The sequence below is a fragment of the Pygocentrus nattereri genome, chromosome 16 (genome assembly GCF_015220715.1).
Source record: "Pygocentrus nattereri isolate fPygNat1 chromosome 16, fPygNat1.pri, whole genome shotgun sequence".
Lineage (NCBI taxonomy): Eukaryota > Metazoa > Chordata > Actinopteri > Characiformes > Serrasalmidae > Pygocentrus > Pygocentrus nattereri.
The window spans coordinates 8,969,079-8,992,048 of record NC_051226.1 but is presented as its reverse complement, the minus strand read 5'-3'; the positions used below and the strand labels follow the sequence as shown (position 1 = coordinate 8,992,048).

The 22,970-nt window shown below is 38.6% G+C and overlaps 1 protein-coding gene across 8 annotated transcripts in view; it reads left to right on the top strand.

Annotated features, from left to right (window-relative positions):
- Window positions 1–22,970, top strand: part of si:ch73-287m6.1 (RIMS-binding protein 2) — a 95,312-nt gene that overhangs the window by 50,560 nt on the left and 21,782 nt on the right. For 6 of the 8 annotated variants that reach the window (XM_037545953.1, XM_037545952.1, XM_037545954.1 and 3 more), the window contains 9 exons: window positions 2,739–2,828; window positions 6,082–6,204; window positions 10,027–10,131; window positions 12,023–12,073; window positions 15,572–15,592; window positions 16,307–16,493; window positions 19,754–19,902; window positions 22,104–22,183; window positions 22,594–22,703. In XM_037545953.1, the coding sequence (XP_037401850.1) occupies window positions 2,739–2,828; window positions 6,082–6,204; window positions 10,027–10,131; window positions 12,023–12,073; window positions 15,572–15,592; window positions 16,307–16,493; window positions 19,754–19,902; window positions 22,104–22,183; window positions 22,594–22,703 (916 nt within the window). The remainder of the gene's footprint in view (window positions 1–2,738; window positions 2,829–6,081; window positions 6,205–10,026; window positions 10,132–12,022; window positions 12,074–15,571; window positions 15,593–16,306; window positions 16,494–19,753; window positions 19,903–22,103; window positions 22,184–22,593; window positions 22,704–22,970) is intronic. The other 2 variants (XM_017714251.2, XM_037545951.1) reach the window with 1 other exon arrangement.

The window sequence follows — 22,970 nt, the reverse complement described above, 5'->3', positions numbered from 1 at the left end:
AGCTTCTTTGTATGATTTGCAAATGTTCATATTTTTTGGCTATTTCCTTTTTTCAGTAACAGCTTTTTGAGAGCTACACATCCTTTCAGACTCAGTGTTGAGTTGTCTTCTCATAGTGGCACGATGGACAGAAACACCTGTGGATGTTTTCAGATCTGAAGTAAGAGTGGAGCTTGGTATTCTCCTCTGTCTCAAAGATAAAAGCTTTAAGTACTGTTTATCTGATGAGTCTGGTCTACCAGGTCTTGCGTGGTTGTTAGGAGTTCCGCTTTGTCTGTATCTTTGATATTTATATATATCTATATCTTGTTTTTTTCCACTTATTTTCTTTTGACCATGCCTTCCTTATACAAGTGTATACATCTAGTTTCCTCAGAAAAATGAATAACTTAATGGCATTTTCTCTTGAAATTAAATAGGGTTTAAATGAAGGGTGGTCTCTGACTGTTGCACAGTATCATATCTCACATTTTTACCTGCAAAAATGCAGTTTAACATAATTTCTAGGCTGGTTATAATTATTTTAAGACAGCTGGCCTACATCTTTTTCCATAATTTAACAAATGAATGCCTCTGTGGTCTTGCTTATTATGTTAGAGCTCCAGCCTCCCGTCATACACATGCACATGAAGCAGATTTTGAATTGTTAGATTGAAAGATGCGATGCAGGCTTTTGGTAGGTTTTTGCAGTTTATTCAGAGGGATTAGCCTTTTTCATCTCCTCTATGTTGCTTTGAGTGGCACTTAAAGCATCACATTAGTTAAAAATAGCTGTACTCGCTGGCATTACTGAATTGTTCTTTCACCATCTGCTTGAACTGAATGCGTTTCCTCTTCAGACTGTAAGATGTTTCTGCCTGAACCCTTAACGTTGCTGTGAGCTCAAGGGCATTGCTTTAAGCTGTCATTTTTCAATGATATTTAATCAGCAATGGACTCATAGAAAATGACCACAACTCCATTAAAAAGGTAATCTACCAACAAATTGAGTCCTGCTTTGTGGTAATGACTGGATGGTGCTGTTTTCCTTGATGTTTCTATTGATTAATTTGCTGATGTATGTGTGCGTGTAAGGCAGTGTGAGATGTGCATCATGCCAGACGGCAGAGTGTGCCACTTTTAATAGCTCTCGCGGCACATTAAATGAAGGGTGACAAAGTGGGGCTCATTTGTAGCTTGTGCATACTAAAGGGATTTGTGCCCCGGAGGAAAGCTTATCTTCAGATGTAAGCCTGGGCTGTATTACAGTGTGTCCTATTAATTATTATCAACAGTTTTGGTGAGTTAGCTCGCAATACGTCGGCCAAGAAGAGCATATTGTCCTGTCCATTCGGTGAACTGCATTGTTGCATCTCATTACTTCAAATCATTTTTTGTCATGATTGCACTGCTCACATACCCAGATGAACGTCAGAACTCTTAAATCAGCACTCTTAAAAATAGTTGTTGCCATAGAAAAAACTATTTGGGATCCCTAAAGAACCGTTCAGTGAATGTTGTTTGAAAGTAAAGAACCATTTTTGTATACAAGCTGTGTGAAGAACCTCTTTTAAAGGGTCACATGGCTGCAAATGAGCACTATAACACTATACCTGGTGAATATGGCCTTTTTTGAAAGAGCAAATTACATCTGCATGTCTTTGTTGTCCAGTTTGCTGTTACTCCATGCACTGAATATGCTCATATACTGTTTCATATGTTCACTGTTGGAATCTTAACATTAATTTACATTATAAATGAATTTATAATAGATTTTTTTCTTTTGTAAAGTTGCAGTTTTGGAGATACAGGGTTCTTACAGTTGTTTTGAAACATGGGTTACAGTGTGTTTTTGTACATCACATGGATGTATGTTGTATATTGAAGTTGTCTGAATATAAATGCAGAATATCTTTTGTCATGTTAATGTTAGTTATGAGTCAACACAATATTTTGAAGGCAGCCAAGTTAATTTCTTAGCATGGTAACCCATTTTATATTGCTTTCCATGATTGCACATTGTGGCAACAATGGCAACAATGTACCAAATACCCCCCCCTAGATTTTTAACTGACTTAAAATTTTAAGGCAACCAGGTTATTTCATTTTTTTTTTTTTTTAAGTTGAATCAACAAATTATTTTGTACAGTGTATCCTTGCTATTTTAGATAAAAATTTGATCTTTTATCTTGATCGCTTGGCTTGCTTTTCCAATTTGGCATAATACAGGGCAGTGAGAACAGAGCTTATTTACATATGTCAGTCTTAAAGGCACAATGTCAAAAACAACCTGTTTAAATGTGAGGGAGTTTGAAAATGTTTATGGAAAAAAGGAATTTTGGCTGTTCCTGGTACATAAAATCACACAAATATTACAAAAGGACCTCAGGGATAGATAAAAATGAGGATGTGGGCCTTAAAGAACCTCCTCATATATATGTTTTATGCTAGTTAAAAGATTTTTCCAAGAACTGGACATTCAAGCCAAGAACAGCTTAGGGACCTTTATTTTAAAGTGTGCATGCACATTATTATTATCAAAAAAAGGACTCTCCAGTGGGAACCACTTAATCCCTATTTGTGCTGTCTACCAAGCAACCCAAGGCCATATGGCCATCTGACATAATGTGTTTGCCCATAGCTGTGATGTCCTTATCAGTAGCCGTGCTGCCGACTGTTGATCACATGTAGAACTCTATGTGTAACGCTTTATTCCTCTGCTCAAAGCTAACATGCTGTTTTCTTTTTCTATTTGACAGAAGACTGAGCTTCGGGATGCCTTACAGGAGAGGAACTGCCTCAACCTCGAGTTGTTCAGCAATAGCCTGAAGGCAGCGCAGTATGAGCAGGTAGGAGCTGGTTGGCTCTGGCCATTGGATCAATGTCTGGTTATTAGTCTGCTCTCCCTGAAACATGTGGCTCTATGATTCTCCTCAGCTTCCATCGCATCAATCTAATGCAATCGCACACCACAGCCTGATCAATAAGCACCAGGATCCCTGCCTGATTTGAATAGACTTGGCTCAGTTATTCTGATTGAGCTGTAGTTTGTATGCATTTCTAATCTTAGGAAAACAGTGTTGACTGTAGAGGTTTCATGAAAATGAAGATGCCAGGAAAGGTTCTTAGGAGCGATGCAACAGGAGAACCATTTTGTTATTCTTAAAGGACCTTTTGGTGAATGGTTCTTTAAAGAACCATGTTTGTAAAAGAACATCTCAAGTCAGGCTGTTATGATGTTTGATTTGACTCAGCAGAAAGTTACCCAGAAACATTGAGACTAAACATATTTTTATGCAATAAATAACTTATTAAGTCCTTATTTTTCATTTGAAATTGTACTTTTTGATGTGGTTTAGTAACGTTAATATATCGCCATGTTATGAAATGTACTTTTTGAAGCCTACCTGTCTTCATTTGTATGTTGTCTTTTTGTCCTTTGCCCCCAAGAGGAAAAGCGTAGGCTGCCCTTCTCCATGCCAATCAAAAGTTTTTCAAAGGACTGTACATCCAAACCGAGAAGCATAAAGAACCTTTAATGTACTCCTTAAAGTGCTTCAGCTAAGAACTTAATCTGGTCTCAAATGTCTAGCAGCTATCTGTGGCAAGTTTGGTGACACCCCCACAGCAGTATCAGCACCAGTGCTGTCACTGATCCCTCCCTAGGGTTAAGTGGTGCACTGAGGGAGTGGATACGGTCCTAGCAGAACACTTCTGAGAGCGGCAGACTGGGGCGCCTGCCGCTAATGGTGTCATTTTCGCTGATGCCTTTTGCCAAACGGCCTGGGCACACAGCTTGGCTGTCTGTCTCTCAGCTCCACCACTCGCCTTGCCCAGCAAAAAGGAACCATCTGTCCCCACCCCAGACGAGTGGCCGAGATAAAAAGCCTTCTGCTTAATCAGGTAGCGGCACCCAGGAGAGGCGCCTGCTCCTGGCCTCTCCACGATCAAAGGCTCGTTTTGTAGCACGTGAGGCGTTAACAAGGCTGGGTAGAGTTGGTAAATATCCAGAGGACGGACGTCTATGTTTGTCACGCACTCTGACGTCAGCCCGGGCACTTTCTCGTCTTCCACGTTCCGATCAATACGAGATGCGAATCCGCCCTTCCATTTCGCCAGGCCTGCTTTGATGAAATGCATCCCAATAAATGAGAAGGAGTGCATGGCTGCTCTGAGTGATGCAGCTCCGGAGTCTGGCTGGCAATAGGGATTGCAGGGGAAACTTTTCATAGGTGGCTCAGATAAAGAGGTAATATATTTCAAGAATTCATTTGGTTTAAGTTCATGTGGTTATTCTGAATGTTACATGTAATATGGTAACAGTATAAATAGTGTAACTCACCCCGCTATAGTACACTGCATATTAAGGCTGGAAGATCTTTCTTCTAAATTCAGGGTTTTTAATATAGATGTTGTTTGCCCTTTGCTGCAGTTACAGCCTCCACTCTACTAAGCAGTCTTTACACTTGATGTTGTAGGGATTTTATTGCATTTGGGCACAAAGTATAAGTGTATCTACCACTGCTGTTTTGCTATTTAGATGTCATTGTAGATCTGGAAAGCTGAAGAGTTGATAACAAGGACGGAGCAATAGAGTTTTCGACCAAGACTGTGAGACTCTTCTGGTATTGAACACCATGTAAACAACAAACTCAGCTTGAGGTAGCTAAAAAACAAGTTGTGGAAACAATGTACTATGTCCCTCAATGATGTCAACATCAAAGTTAACTTGACAAGCATCATTTCGAAGCACCAAATCCAAGCTGAACGTTATTGAGCGTGGTGTTATCATATAGATATTATTTAGCAATTTTGAGCTCAAGAAAGCACTTGTTTATTTAGGGAGTTTAGTGTAACGTTTGAAGGAGAATTCTGTAATTTGTTAAAAACATCTGCATAATTAAATGGTTAAGATGTAAACAAAGTCATTCAGATGTGGATAGATGTGAAATGCTCTGTTGTAGAGAAACTTATAGTGACAGATGTTTGAAGAACTTAATGCCTCTAAAAGCCACTTCACAGAAAGTTATCAACTAAATGGTTGCATATATGCTTCCTGATGCTTCAGTCACTGTATTGCTTTTTGGGACAGGATTTTGGTCTAAAATGTAGGTGTTCAAATACATTCATGACAAATAGGTAGATGCAAGGCAATGTAAAAAAAACCCAAAGAAACTTTAACACTATTTCACCATCATAAACATTATTATCACTGCTATTGGTACAAAACTTTAATCCATTTTTGTAATTTTTCACTTTTTTACATAATTCAAAAATGTCTGTTGCCCTTTAGATTATTTGTAAGTTTTATGATGAAACTTTAAATTTAAATGGCCCAAAATTACCTGGGGAAAAAAAAAAGTCTGGTTCCTTTGACTTGCATCGAAAGGAAAGTACATTTTTCCTACTTCTGTTAAGTTCTCGTTCTGGAGATCTGAGGTACAAGATCCTTAAAAGACAATGATCATTTCATTTTTGATAGTACAAGGCTTTATTTGAGAAAATAAGAGTCGACAAGTTTCTCTATAATGCACATTTCACATCAAACCACTTTGAATGATTTTGTTTACACCTTAACTATTAAATTATGCAGAAATGTTGCAGTTTGGTGGAATTTTCCTTTAATGAAACATCCTGTCAGAAAGATTAATGACACTTTTTGTAAAAATAGTGCTTAGATCCTAAAATCCGTGCCATGCATTCTCATGGAGCAGTACGTTTCCATGATTCACGAAAAAAGGGCATCTGAGAAATGATGCTGAGTCAGCAGCTTTGTCACAATTGTTGCCGGTTCTCCCCTGAAGACCAACCTCGGCCGCAGAATTTATTCAACCTCCCCACCAGCCAATTCTCTGATTCATCACTAAAATGGTTACATAAGCAAGATCAGTTTTTCTGTGCCTCCGAAGAATTCGTAAAAGGACATTGCATTCCGTCTAAAAAGTGCGCTTTGGGAGCCTCTTCATAAAAAAATGTAGAGAATTTCTCTAATTCCACTTGCTCACTTTTCTCCTTTTCAGCTCTCTCTCTCTCTCTCTCTCTCTCTCTCTCACTCTCACTCTCACTCTCACTCTTGTTCTCTCTTTTCCACTGTCTCTGAAGGTGAAGTCAGATTATGAGCAGCTCAGAGAGACGTTTGGTTGTGTAAGCCAGGAAAGAGACTTGGCGAGGCAGGAGAAGGCTGAGCTCCAGGACAAACTGGACAAACTTGAGCAGGTCCTAAAGGTGGGAAACCCCTGTCTCCACTTTCACTGCTTTGCGTAGTTTTCTGGTTGGGTGTTTGTTAATTGATGGTACACAGTGTCATTTCAGAGCTAAATTCAGTTGAATGGACTAACCCAGGGGTCTTTAACTATAGTCCTGGAGGGTCAGTGTCTAGAACAGTTTGTCTGTCTAGACAGTGACCATGAATACCTAGATGCTGTATCTATTTCAGTAAAACAAAACTGCAATTGTCAGAGATTCATGATTTTTCTGAGGTGGACTCACGCTCCCATTTCTCTCTTCATAACTCCATTGAAAAATGGTCTTAATGTTTTGCCTGTACTCTTCTGTATTGATTGTTTGTTCACCAGATGTGTCTCATCAAGGCAAAACAATGCATAGCAAGAGATCGATCTTAGACCTCTCAAAAATGAAGAAAAGTATTTAGCTTTCCTGTATTGGTCATTATTGATTATGTAATAAAACAAATGATGGAATGACATTGCTTTGAGGTTAGGAAAGGAGAGGAGAAGAGTGGAAGGGAAAGGGAATTAACCAATGGGGTTTTTCAGACCTTGTAGTCAATTATCCTCTCGCAACTGTGCAATCTGTTGTTGCAGGATACTTTCAGGGGTTGACAATTTGCTGATTTAATTGGATTTAACAGAGGTAAAAGAAGTAATTCTCATCAACTATCTCTTAAATTGTTCATATCAAATAATGATGGGAATCTTTAGGCACTTCACGATTCGATTAGATTCAGAGGCTGCGATGCGATTATAAAACGATTATCGATGCGTCTTGATGCATCTTTTTTTTTTTATACAGGATTCCTGTTTTCTCACTGTCTGAGGACTCTGTAGTTTTAAAGCAAAGTATTTGTAATTATCCATAATGAATTTACTTCCAATATCTTTTATTAATAAGTCAAATGGGAGTGATCTTGAAGGCTCTGATACACTGCTCTTGTTTGAGACGCTGCTGCCACTAATCTGCGAGAAAATGTGCTGTTAGGGTCACATAAGATCTAGTGATAATGGATGTCCACGCAGCACGTTACAGCCACCCTGCCCATTTAATTCAATGATTTTATCATTTCGGATTTGGTCTCGTTGTATAGAGTCAGGGGTCACTGTGTCAGTGAAATATCTTCGGGACTGGACGCTGAATTTCTGCTCCAAAGCGCGCAACATAGCATGAACGCCCTGGTTCTCAACGACTGAGAAGACTGCAGGTCACACAGCAGTGAAGTCGCGCCTCAGTAGTAGCTACGAAAAGGCAAAGAGATTTAAGACGACGTTTGGAGACGAGTGGACTTGAGCAGCGCAGTTGGTTTCCTGGTACATTAAATCTGCAATGAGAGACTGTCAAGCACTAAAAACGTGCGAAGCTGAAGTTGCTTCTCTTTTGAATTCCCCCGTTCCACCTTAAATGGTGCCGCGTTTACATTTGGCACCTCAGTCAGAATTTAAAGTGGAACAGGAAAAATTGAACAAGAAGCGACTTCAGCCTCGTAAATCAGCCGAACGCTGAGAGACATTTTACAGTAAGCTGCTCTACTTCTGAGGAAAAGTTTCCCGATGGAAAGGGGAGGAAAGCGGCTATAGCTAAAGCTCAAAGCAGAGCGAAGTAAGTCTGCGTTTTTGTTTATATGTTTGGTCTATACTAGGACATCAGCACACACTGAGACATACTGGACGTCACATGTTGTGGCTGCCAAGGTGGTTTGGCTTTGTAGAAAGGACAAAATGTCTCTTCTAAACATTTGGGTCGTGACTCCTGGCTCTTAATGCAGAGGGAGCCGGTCGGATTTCTCACTCATCCAGTTGTGTTTTTGTTATGCGCTGCCACAGAGTGTCCAGGCGCTGCACTCACCCACTTCCAATTTTTGCTTTTTACGTTCCATCAACATTGTTATAAATTAGTTATTAAGAAAATCAATTTTTGACATTTACGAATCGGTCCAGAATCGTTCACGTCTGCGTCGCGATGCATCTAAGAATTGAGTTTTTGCCGCACCCCTGATATCAGAGGTCTAATACACTTCTCACCATGGCATGGTGTTAACAGTACACTGCAAATCCATAAGATGCCGTTTGAAAATGACCATTATTGCAGTGGTATTAATAGAACAAAGATGTGCTTCCTATGAAGCAACTCCAATTGTTTTTGCATTTAACATTTTGATATCACTCATAATTTGACTGTCAATGTAAGCAAAATTATTTTCTAACAACTTTGAATGTGTCTTGACCAATCAGATTTTAGAACCAGACCACACAAATACTTACTGCAGACTGCTGAGCTGGCTGTTGTGGGCTTAAAACAATTAACCCAAACGGATAATGACCCAAGGGGGCGTTTCACTCTCTGTAATACATCTCAGCACATTTGACCTGGAATCACTTATAGCTGTTGTGAATCTATAATTTGGGCTAGAAGTAAAGCTCTGCCCCATCTTAGCCAATTCTTATTTTTCTTATAATCTTTTGGTAGTGCTACTGTTGTCAGGTCCATAGAAGTCCAAAATAATCAGCATCTAGTGAATCATAAACGGCAAGTAAAACAATGTGGATACCAAAGATAAAAGCTTATTTTGGTGCTTTTTTCTTTATATATATCCATTATCCATTTCTACATTTGTGTAGCATATATATATATATATATATATATATATATATATATATATATATATATATATATATATATATATATATATATATATATATATATGCTACACAAATGTAGAAATGGATACCCCTCCTAATCTGTTCAGGTGTTTCAGCTACACCCATGAAAGTCCAGTGGCCCTGACCTCAACCCACACTGAACACCTTAGGGATGAATTGGAACATCAAATCTGAGTCAACTCCATATTAATGCCCATTGTTTAGGAATGTGATGTCCAAAAAGCTTAAATAGGTGTGATACTCAGATCTGTCCACATACTTTTGGCCAGTGTACTACATACTGCTGAATATATCCAATACAATAGAGTAGGTTATTCACTTCATATACTGAACTAACTGTACTGAAGAATTGAGTTGATAAAGTTGGTGCAGCTGTTCCAGAACGCTGCAGATCTTCAGTCACTCCCCAGCAGAAGTGCAGCCAAAGCCCCTTTAGTGATTATGCAAACCACTGTGTGTGTCCTGGACACCTCCAAGAAACTCAAAGGGGAAAAGAGGCTTTGCTTCTCTCAGAGAGGGAAAAAAGATGGATAAGTCAGACCTTTTAAGCTGCTTTATGTATCTAAGCCTTACAACACATTTGATGTACTTAACTCTAACTCCACTTTCTGTCCAATTTAACCCTTTGCTGGAAAGAGAGAAAATGATGATCTGATAAAAGCTGACACTGTAGGGACCACCGCAGTCACTGAGTTATTCCATTTCCCATCAGCTTGAATTAAACTGTCTTCTATTTCTGCACCCTCACTGAAGGAAATTCACCATGCGTTCACTCGGTATATGTCAGTGTCGTAACTTGTTATTGTCACAGTTGTGCCTAATGCACAGCAGTTATTATTGGAATCGAATTTTACAAACTTTTTAATCCCCACTTACTCAGAAATCAGCAAGTTATGACAGTGATAAATGCATTTCTGCAGCGTTCATCTATGCAGAATCAGGAGTTTTTGTGCCTCTGTGCGAAAAATCATCATGACTCTCTCTCTCTGTGTGTTTCTCTCTGCTTCCCTGTCTGTCTTTCTTTCTCTCTCTCTCTGTCTGACTCTCTCTCTCTCTCTCTCTCTCTCTCTCTCTCTCTCTCTCTCTATCTGTCCCACTTTCTGTCTATCTCTCTCTCACTCTCTCCCTCTCTCTCACTATCCCCCTTTCTCAGCATATGCGAGAGGCTGCAGAGCAGAAGCAGCAGCTGGAGGCAGAGCATGAACAGGCCCTGGCTGTCCTCAACTCCAAACAGCAGGAGATCCAGCTTCTGCAAAAGGTAAGAAACACACAGTGCATGACACAGTTAAGCAGTTAAACTGCATTAAAATGCAGGTCCAGCTCCCTTCAGTTTTGGATAAAGGTGATGAGAAGAAATTATTTAAGCAACTTTAAATGTTATTAGGGCATAGATAGCAGAAGCTATGCTCACAAAGTTTGTTCAGCTGGCTAATGTTTCAGTAGACAGTGTGACAAAAGTGGCGTCTAATTTAAATGTATAGGAAATTCGAAGACAATATTGCTCCTGCACTAATGGGACATGTCACATTAGTAAAAACATTAGTAAGGAAAAACATGTCACACTAAGAGCAACTGTTCCACAGGTACCGAGAATAGCACTGCAGGATATGATCAAACAGTCAGCAAGAACAGCTTGTTCACAACTACAGACAGAGAGGTTATAGTAGGGCTGAATGCGCATTTCAGAGTGGTGTAAATACTACACACTGGAAAAAGTGAAATGGCCAGATGAGTCATCCTTCACCATATTCTTGGTGAGTGCAGCGTGTGTGTGTGTGTGTGTGTGTATATCTGTCTATCTATCTATCTATCTATCTATCTATCTATCTATCTATCTATCTATCTGCGCATATATATATATATATATATATATATATATATATATATATATATATATATATATATATATATATATATATATATATATATATAAATGCACACACACACACACACATATATACACATGTATACATATATATATATATATATATATATATATATATATATATATATATATATATATATATATATATATAAAAATGCACACACACACACACATATATACACATGTATACACATATATATATATATATATATATATATATATGTATGTATATATATAAGATCCCAAGTTACTTGGGAAATGATATATAGCTACACAAAATACATGCTACACAAAACTGGAGTGCAACTTTTTATAAACCATGACCGAGCTCCATTTTCTTGTGTAAGACTGAAAATATAAATATAAAAAAATATATAGATGTAGTGTGGTTTGTTTAAAGGTAAAAACCACAGCTGTCATAGAAGTGCTTGCAGTAATTTGGGCCTCAGAGACGTGTTGGCTTTCTTTTGTGTCTGTGTGCTCTTCAAAGAGGAGCTGCGACAGGAAAACAAAGCAATTAGAGCAGACAGCAGACACAGCACTACTGCACGTCCCCCGTGAGGCAGTCTCAACAGAGCCTTCACCGCACACGTACGCTCACGCACGTGCTTCATACAGACAGAGACAGAGATGCAGAAACACCTGAGTTATCTTACTGCTCTGGTGTTTGTGTCCGCTTACATTACTTGTACTTACTGGACACCTTCTACTTTGAAAATATTGCCTCTGCTGTGGTGGGCATGAGGGTCAGGTCAGTTCATGGAGCTTTGCCCTCTGACTCATAGCTTGTTATTATTTCTCAGTATTGTTGCTGATGACCTGGCTATCCCTGTGCATGTCTGTTTTTTGGTAGGTTTAGAGGTTTACATGCAAAGACCTAGATAAATGTTTTCATGCATTAATTGATATTGATATGATGTATATCAATCAATATAACATTTTTTAAAATTATTATTATTATTTAGCTTTTATTGTTAAAAAAGTGAGGAAACTTAATTTTTTCATGATGTATGCCCTTTAAAAGGTTCCTCACATGCAAACACCTCATTTGCAAATATAGATCTTTGAAATATCATCAATTGAAAGGTTCTTTAGGTGAAGTAGGAAAGTGAGTCAAATGAAAATGTCACTGAAGACCCAAATGAAAGTGGGTTGACATGACATTGTTTCAAAGAACACTTTGTGATACCTTTTTTATTTTTAGCAGTGTGTACTAAAGATAAGCAATATGTCTTTTCTCCTGACCACTATATCTTGTCTTTAGGCTCAGGTTGAAGCTGATAAAGGGCATGAAGGAACGGTCCACTTACTAGAGGTAAGAGACCTTCTCCTCTCTCCATCTTCTCTTATCTATGACTGTCTGAACGTCAGAGCTCTTGTCACTAACCTGCTCAATAGAGCCTATAGGACTTAAAAGAAGAAAGAGCACCCATCCAGATCATCTAATGTCCACTGAAAGCCTACAAAGGGACCAATATCTTTTAAGACAGACTACAGCAGGCTTGGTTTTTAACTACGGCAGGCTTGGTTAAGCTGTAGGAAGCGCTTCCAAAACTGACTTAAAGCCAGAGTAAAGCATTAGCTAGGCTATGTTTACACAGCAGGTAAAAGTGGGCGAAATCTGATCTTTTTATATTTACTTTATATATATATATATACAGTGGGTTGCAAAAGTATTCAGCCCCCTTGAACTTTTCAACCTTTTGCCACATTTCAGGCTTCAAACATAAAGATATGAAATTGACATTTTTTGTGAAGAGTCAACAACAAGTGGGACACAATCGTGAAGTGGAACGAAATTTGTTGGATATTTTAAACTTTTTTTAGAAATAAAAAACTGAAAAGTGGGGCGTGCAATATTATTCAGCCCCCTTGCTTTAATACTTTGTAGCGCCACCATTTGCTGTGATTACAGCTGCAAGTGGCTTGGGGTACGTCTCTGTCAGTCTTGCACATCAAGAGACTGAAATTTTTGCCCATTCTTCCTTGCAAAACAGCTCGAGCTCAGTGAAGTTGGATGGAGAGCGTTTGTGAACAGCAGTTTTCAGCTCTTTCCACAGATTCTCGATTGGATTCAGGTCTGGACTTTGACTTGGCCATTCTAACACCTGGATACGTTTATTTGTGAACCATTCCATTGTAGATGTTGCTTTATGTTTTGGATCATTGTCTTGTTGGAAGATAAATCTCCGTCCCAGTCTCAGGTCTTTTGCAGACTCCAACAGGTTTTCTTCCAGAATGGTCCTGTATTTGGCTCCATCCATCTTCCCATCAATATTAACCATCTTCCCTGTCCCTGCTGAAGAAAAGCAGGCCCAAACCATGATGCTGCCACCACCATGTTTGACAGTGGGGATGGTGTGTTCAGGGTGATGAGCTGTATTGCTTTTACGCCAAACATAAGTTCGATTTTGGTTTCATCTGACCAGAGCACCTTCTTCCACATGTTTGGTGTGTCTCCCAGGTGGCTTGTGGCAAACATTAAATGAGACTTTTTATGGATATCTTTGAGAAATGGCTTTTTCTTGCCACTCTTCCATAATGCCCAGATTTGTACAGTGTACCACTGATCGTTGTCCTATGGACAAAGTCTCCCACCTCAGCTGTAGATCTCTGCAGTTCATCCAGAGTGATCATGGGCCTCTTGGCTGCATCTATGATCAGTCTTCTCCTTGTTTGAGCTGAAAGTTTAGAGGGACGGCCGGGTCTTGGTAGATTTGCAGTGGTCTGATGCTCCTTCCATTTCAATATGATCGCTTGCACAGTGCTCCTTGAGATGTTTAAAGCTTGGGAAATCTTTTTCTATCCAAATCCGGCTTTAAACCTCTCCACAACAGTATCTCGGACCTGCCTGGTGTGTTCCTTGGTCTTCATGATGCTCTCTGCGCTTTAAACAGAACTCTAAGACTATCACAGAGCAGGTGCATTTATACGGAGACTTGATTACACACAGGTGGATTCTATTTATCATCATCAGTCATTTAGGTCAACATTGGATCATTCAGAGATCCTCACTGAACTTCTGGAGTGAGTTTGCTGCACTGAAAGTAAAGGGGCCGAATAATATTGCACGCCCCACTTTTCAGTTTTTTATTTCTAAAAAAAGTTTAAAATATCCAATAAATTTCGTTCCACTTCACAATTGTGTCCCACTTGTTGTTGATTCTTCACAAAAAATTACAATTTCATATCTTTATGTTTGAAGCCTGAAATGTGGCAAAAGGTTGAAAAGTTCAAGGGGGCTGAATACTTTTGCAACCCACTGTATATATATATATATATATATATATATATATATATATTGACATTAGGCATAATTTCACACTGCTGAGACTCACATTTAAGCTTATTTTTCTGTCCAAACAATTATTAGAGACTTGTCTAAAACGCTCCATGTTCGAAGAGTTTTGGAATGAAACGGCCGAACGCGGCCGTAGGACACCAAGGCTGCATCATTAAAAAACAGTTAAAAGTCTGAAAGCAAACTTTAAAGAATCTGAGGACGCGGACCAAAGAAGTGTGGTGCTGGTAAAGATGAAACTGAAAGCTCTGGGAGCGACTGGCATTTGCTGGCAGTCATGATTGTTTACCTCTGGATAGGTGCGCCATGTGAAGCCATGTGAAGCAACATGAAGCATTGTTTTGCGCATGCAGGTCGGTTTAGGAGCTGATGTGTTCAGACTAATGTTGCATGCAGATCACATTTCAAAGATAATGTGAATAGCCAATCAATAAAATTGGATTTGGTGAGAAAATCAGATTTGGGCCACTTTTACCTGCTGAACGTAGCCTTAGAGTATGACCCACATATTCGAAACACCCTTCCATTTACATTGAGTTTCTTTGGAGTTTTGGGTTGATTTCTATATATTTCATTTATTTGTTCCACAGAAAAAAGGAATGTATTAGATGTATTTGATTGAGATGTGCACATCATTTCCACGTGTAAAAAAAAAAAAAAAGACAAAATTATGTTGACACAATGCAATACTGTTCAAAGGTCAGACACAGGTTTTACTTTGTTTCATTTCCATTCAAAATAGCCAGTTATTTTCATGAGACTTGTAAACCACCAGAACTGTCATCATAAGATAAACAATACTTAAAGCTTTCATCTTTGAGAGAGAGGAGAATATCAAACTCCACTCTTCAGATCTGAGAAAATCCACAGGTGTTTCTATCCATTCTTCCACTGTGACAAGACAACTCAGCACTATGGGCCTGATGTCTAGCTGTCAATTTTGCGAGTCATACAAATTTGCATACTGTACTAAGAAGATGCTGGTTTTCTCAGAACAATGGACTGACCAGATCTCAACATCATTGAATGTGTAGAAATACATGGATTGTGAGAAGCGGAAAATGCAGCCAACTCCTAAGACTGAACTTGGGAGGTGTGAAAAATATGCCTGCAGATTTGAAAAACTGAAATTTAGTCTCCCAAAAAGAATGGAAGCTATGATGAAGGCACAGGGTGGACACACCTCATATAGACAAGTAGACATACAGTTTTCTGTTATATTGAGTTGTTAGATGTAATTATCTGTTAATTACATGTTTTTTTTTCTGTTTTATATCCTGATGCTGAAAAAAAACGAATAACTTGTACTTAACGGCCCTTTTCAATGGAAATTAAATAAATGGCTGGGAATTTTCTTTAACTCCTGCATAGGACTGTATGTGGAAATGATGCACATGTTTAAATTAGTACAGTACATTACTTTTTTCAGTGTGGATATCTTGTGTTTGCTTTTGTTTTCAAGATCTCATTTCTGCCATTCTGATTTATGTTTTTCCTTTTGTGCTTAAACAGAGCCATATGGACAGAATGCAGGTATATACCATTTCATGTAGAGACCTCGAAACATCCTACATCACCTTTTCTCTTTATTTTTTGTTTGTTTAATGTAAATCATCCGTTTCTTTGCTAACTCCATCCAGAAGCTACAGTCTTCTTTAAACTATAATTATGAACTGATATATATGTTCTGATAGAACCAGCCTGATTAAGTAGCCAGTTATTAATTGCTGAGCAAAGTGAACGTCCCCCCTGGTTATAACCTAGTGTGCTCTTATCAGCTTAGCCTGTCAACAGAATTTGGCATCAGGACCTTGTTGCCTGGGTGAAACTCAGGGCTGCTTAAAGTATGTTTCTTATCTACATTGTGGTCTGGTTAGATAATAGTTTTACCACATATCTGGGGGTTTTATAAGCCTCTTATGTCTGTGCCACATGTGGCATTGTTACTTAAGAGTACTAATATGCAGCTGTCATTGCCTGCAGTAAAGCAGTTTCTTTGCGCAGAACAGCTTTTGCAAGGGAAGTCGAGGATCATGTGGGAACACAAAGCGTAATTGAGTCTACTTCTGATAGAAACAGCTTAAATCAGTATTGTCTTTGAACAAAATATTAGAATTAGCGTGCTGAATGGTCACTGCTTACAATATGATGCACAGGAGTGTAATAATAAATAAATATCTACATATCTAGTTACAGTGATTGATGTTTAATGTCTTTTCTTCTTCTCATTCCACTGCTTCTCCGAAGGTCAAAGTTCAAGACTTGGAACAGAAATGGCGGTCTCAGAGTGCTAAGTGTAATATTTTGTCTAAAGAGCTGGAGAAATTTCATCTGGAGTCAGACACTGTTGAATTTCCAGCTTCTGATCTTCAGCATTCGCCGCACAAAAGACTCCGTAACTTTCTGAACGGCCTGCATAGTCACACTGGGAAAGGTAAGCAAAGTTTAAAGATTATTGTAGCTTTCAGTCTGTCCGTATTACACCACAACTAGGTTTCAGTTGGTCTCAGTGGTCATTTCTGATAATCAGCACCACTGACCAAGCTTGCATGATGAGTTAATAATGTTATGAAAATAATGCATACATTCACACTGGTTGGCATTTAGCACTAAGGCTATAGTTCTGGACATAACAGTGAAAACCAGATGAAAACAAGGAAACACCTCTATGACAAAGCTAATTCATGCTAGCACCCCTATAGGATTCTAGTAGTGTGTTAGCACTGAGATAACAGCAGTTCAAATTCGTTCTAGATTAAACACAGACATGTGAAGCTTCTACACCACGTTCAATGTTTTCTTTGAAGCTTGTATCTGGAGGTAGCTGACATGGCAAGAATGTGACATCATGATGTTTTTTGCGGTATATAATGTAACAATATTTTTTTGGTAAGTTGGAACAGACAAATTTTTTGCCATGTTTAAAAAAACACCATCGAAAACTATGAATCCAATTGTTTGCATTTAACGTTTCACACACTGCTGCACTAAATCCAGTCAACCCTTTAAAGTCCCAGTCTATATTACATACTAATGTAATACAACCTGCTGGCAGAACACAATTGGTTACAATAGGGATAAATATTCCCATAATGCAGAGCTCTACTTGTAACAGACATAATAACATATATTTTACGTTGAGTTTAGCAGTTTTACAGTGACTCTTTCAATAAAGAGCTCCAACATTGGCTGTTTTCCATTTCTATCATCTGGCAGAAACCTGATTAGACTGCTGCTTTGTTGCTCTTATTCACAGTCACTGACATTAAGCTTTGTTTTTCGCAGTCAATCACGTATATAGGACTTCCAGAAGGCCCCCAGTGATGTTATTTCCCACTAAATTTGTTCCACCCATTATTAATCAGACCAATCCAATCAATTAATCAAATAATTAGTTGATTCTGCTGTCAGTTCCTAATTATGCTAACAGTTAATCAGACACAGTAGGCCTACAGTTCAGCTCCTGAAGGCCAAACTGCTGGGAGAGCTTGCTTTATCTGCCTAGATTTATCAAGTGAATAACAGTTCTAATTTGATAGTTTTCATTGAGTGCTTCAAGAATTGAACCCTTATGTTTCCAACAAATACTAAAAAATTAAATAAAAGCAGTGCAATACTTGCTGAGTGTAAGTACAACACGCATGATGATTCCATTAAAAAAGGAAACAAAAATGACACGTGTATTTTTCAATCGTTAAGCCTTCTCTGTAGGTCTAGAACACCCTGAGGGTTCCCCTCTGCATGAATAAAAACATGTTACATCAACACAGTTACTGTCTTACAGTTTACTTGCTTTCAACAATAGTGGTGTTGATGTACTATATTTTATTCATGCGCACCTGATGTACACATTAGAATCAGATAAATCAGACGCACTGCTTTTTTCAGTGCACCACAGAGCTGCTGTATTGCTGAGGAGACTCCGCAATCTCTTGCTTGGACGACATCCCTTAAAGCACGTGGAGGTGCTTCGTGTTGTCATTCATTATTTTGTAGTAATTAAAACCTGTCAGAGTAGTGACCTTTTGAGCAAGCCAGCCATGAAGAGACAGCAATGAAGCATGACAGAGTTAATGTGGCGGTCTTATCAACATGAACAGGTCACATTTCAGAGAAACGCATCAGTTCAGGTGACTAGAAGCATACACTAGCTGTCAAAAGTTTGGGGACACATATCCTTTTTAGAATGTTCTCACTCTTTCAGTAAAGTAAATGCCTGCAAAGGTTTTATTAAAGAACCCATATCCTACATTTCTCTTGTTTTTCATTTTTCCCTCACTGATGACACTTGTGTGGGTTTATGTACCAAAACACCCATCATTATTTTTACATGACTATTTTCCAACCTCTGTTTATTCCTTAGAAAGGATGCTTTTGTTACTGTTTTGTCCCTTTTAAGACTAATATATGTAAATGACTGTTCTGATTGGCTGCCTTGTAGTGCTTCATTCCAGAAGCAGTCTCAGTTGAAAGACTACTTATAACTTCAGCAGGAAGTGGTGGGGCTATATTTATGTATTGGTTTCGTGGCATTACAAAAACAATGAATTCAAAATGAGTCACTTTTTGGCTACTTGGTTTCTATATATAGACTGTGTAGACAGGGGAGTGAAAAGGGCATTTTGACACTTTTAGCAGTGTTAAAATAATATATCAGATATTTAATTTAAAAAAAGTACAAAAATGTATTAAAATACATTCATCTTTCATAATATGGAGCCTTTAACGTGAAGCAGCTACTTCACAACCATGTTCATAGGAATGTCATCTGTGGTTTGAAGAGTAGGTCATGGCTTTATTTTTCAAACTGCTGTTAAAAACATTACAAAATATCCCCCAAAAGTGGAATGCTGGGGAAGAGCACTGTTTCCAAGGTGGTACTGTCACAAATATTGCCATAAACATATACATGTGTTAAATTATTCCTCCTAATGAGTTTGGTTTGGTCTCGAACGCTTAGATGTTGAGAGATATTACTTTGGTTTTGCAGTCCTATTTAAATTAAATTAGTCATTTAAATGCACAGAGCTATGCTTTCACAATCAATTATCTACACTACCAGTTTTTGCTGTTTATTTTGTTGTCAAGAAATGACAAAAATGTGGCAGAAACATACTTGACTATACAAATTGTACCCACAACAAAACCTTATCAGTCTATGATAAAATATCTCCTGTAATACTTACATAAAATATTATAATTACAATCGATATTCACACCATGCTTTTGTTATTGCCAGTGTTGACTGTTATTTCTAAATAAGGAGTTAGTATGTAACTCCTTATTTAAGGACATTTTCAAAAGCTTGGTGTCCCCATACTTTTGACAGGCTGTGTTATGTCAATCATAGGAGACCCAAACAATCATGAGATTAATCTGAATGAAAGAGGCACAGTTGGAGCTGCAGCTTGGTATTTTGCTCACAATAGTAAGTCGACTCCTGTCTGCATGATTTATGACCCTCTCTAAATGAATGAAATTAGTTTCAGTGCATTTCCTCTTTGTGTGAGTGATGTGGCTGAGGGAAACATTATCTCTTCCATTACTCTAACTTGCAGCAGTTCTGTGGGAGTGACACACAGGTACTTTAGAGCCCTTGTTCACCATCTCCTTAAACACAAATGACTGTGCCACAGTGGACAGGCAGTGATTGACAAGCACTGGCATTTGGGTGTGTAACTCTATGTTGTGCAGGTGATGAGAGATCTGCTGGCTCTCCGCTAATCTCTGAGCTCCTCCAGCCACTGCAGGTCAGCAGAGACAGGCCCGAGCCGCTGGTCACCAAACCCGCCGTCCACGCCCTGAGCCTCTCCAGGAGACTCCTGCCAACAAGCCCCTCAGAGGTGTGTCCATCTGATCTGCTCATGCACAAACAATGCATACTTCACACTCATGGCAAACAACTCAGTTAACAGCTCTTTGAATTACTTTTTTAAAGGGCTCATATCATGAAAAGTCAATTGAAGTTAAAGAGTGTGATGTGGTCTGCGCACAGTAGTTTCTAAATGTATCATTCACTCTCCAGATTGTACAGTCCATATGTGGAAATTAAACTGCAAAAACATCCTGTTTTAAATTAAATGCTTTTGTGATGTCACAAAAACCAAAACGCTCACACATATCCACCTACTTACTGCACCCATTCATGCAAAGTTTCAGCCTTGACTGATGTTCGAATGAGGGCAGTACAGGTCAGGTTACAGAGTACAGGACAGCCAATCAGAACAGAGATATTTACATATACAGTTGTATGCAAATGTTTGGTTGCACACAAAGTGCATGTTGTTTTAACATAACTAAGTACACATCCTCTACAGAGAACTCCATTCTGCACATTGTAATGCATAATTAATATTTATTTGCTGAAGTTAATATATTGGAAAACATAAATACATAAAATGTGGTCTACACAGAAGTTATGGCACATTTTTTTTTTTTTTTATGATATGTTAAGCAAATAAATAGTAAATCAATAGAAATTTTAAGAAAACAGCCATTTAAGGTTATTCCCTGTAGTGTCTTATTTTCACTTCAACAAAACATGTAATCTGTGCAGGGGTGTTCAAGCTTTTCAAGCTGACTGGATCGGTCTTAAAAGCACGGTAGCAGACAAACCCTTTTTTAATTTTAAGGGATGCAGAGAGGTTGGAATGTGGTCATGTAAAGATTAGGCTTTTGGCACATAAACCTACACAAGCATAAGTAAGTGGACCTGAGGGAAAATTAAAATACAAGAAAAATGTAGAGCTTGACCCTTTTGTCTGTGCTTTTTTATTGTTTTTTTTTCTTAATACTCTTTTTTGTTTTGATCTAACATGCGCATTAAACGAAAGCCCAGGAGGAGCACATGCTTCATCAGACGCTATCAAAGGGTCAACAGTGAAGGCAGCGTGATGCTCTTTTTAAATAGTAATTGAAAAGACAATAGCAGTAGAACGCACTGAATTTCACTGGACATGCATTGTATCTATTCTGGCAGCAGATTTTAATGAGATAAAGTGGACAAATCCGAAGTCTTTGAATGTCTTCTTTCGGCTGCTCCCATTAGGGGTCGCCACAGCGGATCATCTGCCTCCATCTTGCCCTATCCACTGCCTCCTCTACTTTTACACCAACCATCTCCATGTCCACCTTCACTACATCCATAAACCTTCTCTGAGGTCTACCTCTTCTCCTTCTGCCCGGCAGCTCCATCTCCAACATTCTTTGACCAATATATCCACTATTCCTCCTCAACACATGTCCAAACCATCTCAACCTGGCCTCTCTGGCTTTATCTCCAAACTGCTCCACCTTCACTGTCCCTCTGATCTGCTCATTTCTAATCTTGTCCATCCTTGTCACTCCCAACGAAAATCTCAGCATCTTCATCTCCGCCACCTCCAGCTCAGCCTCCTGTCTTTTAGACAGAGCCACAGTCTCCAAACCACACATCATAGCAGGACGCACTACTGTCTCTTTGGTTATTTATGCTATGAGAGAGGCTTACTTTTCTCTTTATGCTTAGAATTAAACTCCTAAAATAAATGTGTTTTAGCCATGATCCTCATGGGAAGCAGAATGATTATAGGGAGATTGAGAGATAAGACATGATGGGAAGTGCTTTATGGAGCGGATACTGTACTCTGCTTAATTTAATTCTGATACACGTTTTAATGTTATTTGTTTACAGTAAAAAAAAAAGCAAAAGAACACATTTACCTTATGTTGCCGTAATCTCTACAATTCTCAAATGAGAACCACACATCAGATGTTCGGTTAACAAGCATGGGATAATCTGCCTGGAGAATTTATTGAAGTTGTGCTGCACGCTAAATGCCTGACAGCTTGAAACTGATTTTATGATCGACAGTGTTATAAACAGATAATATTTCCGTATTATGGTACATGAGATCATACATGATCCACAGCCATATTTTAGATTGCATACAGTGTGTGGGGTTCATATTTATAGCAATAATGCCGTGCTTTTTAAATTATCATTAGATGGAAATGTCATGCTTGTGAGGAAAATACAACTGTACACTGTCTGTTCTGCCTGTAGATGGATGATGAGGTGAACCCAGCTCCCAGGTCCAAGGCCCGATACACAGGACAGGTCCGTCTGTGCACTGCCCGCTACAGGTAAGAGTGAAGGGATAGTTCAGTAATCTTCTGTTGTGAATGACTGGTGCCTATTGATCTACCTAAGAACTAGTTTGCACTGAAGTCCCTGTAGTTGCTGAATTATAAGCCTTAGTATGCAACAACCATTGGATTTTAAGGGGTTAATGTACATATTAATGTCTAGTCTATAATATTTAAATCTACACAATGTATTACAGTTCATAAAATATAAAAGCAAATGAACGATCTTCAAACTTTTGAACAGTAGTTAAGTGGCTACATTGTTGGCCAGGAAATTAAAAAATATATTTAAGCATTTTCATTGTTTATGGGTTATTCACCATTACATATTCTTTCTTGGTCTATCTCTCTTTTTCTCTGCCCTAATGTTCTTCTCCCTTCTCCGTTTTCTCCCTTCCTCTGCTCAGTTATAATCCCTATGATGGACCCAATGAGCATCCAGAAGCTGAGCTCCCTCTTGTTGCTGGGAAGTATCTCTATGTGTATGGAGACATGGATGATGATGGATTCTATGAAGGTAAGCCACATTTGGCCTACATTTTTGATTAGGTAATCAATGCTTGGGATTATGCCAGTAACACGATTTCTAAAATTAAATTAAAAGGCCATTGATTTAAGATGCTTGTTTTTAAATGCTGTTACATATCCAAGTCCTCTGGGGGTCTGGTTACATATTAAGTAAGTAAAGATGTAAAGTTTATAATTTTTCAGCATGAAGCAGTTTTTCAAGAAGTAATGCTCCCAAATGAATCACTAGCAGATTATGTCACAGATTGGCAGGGTT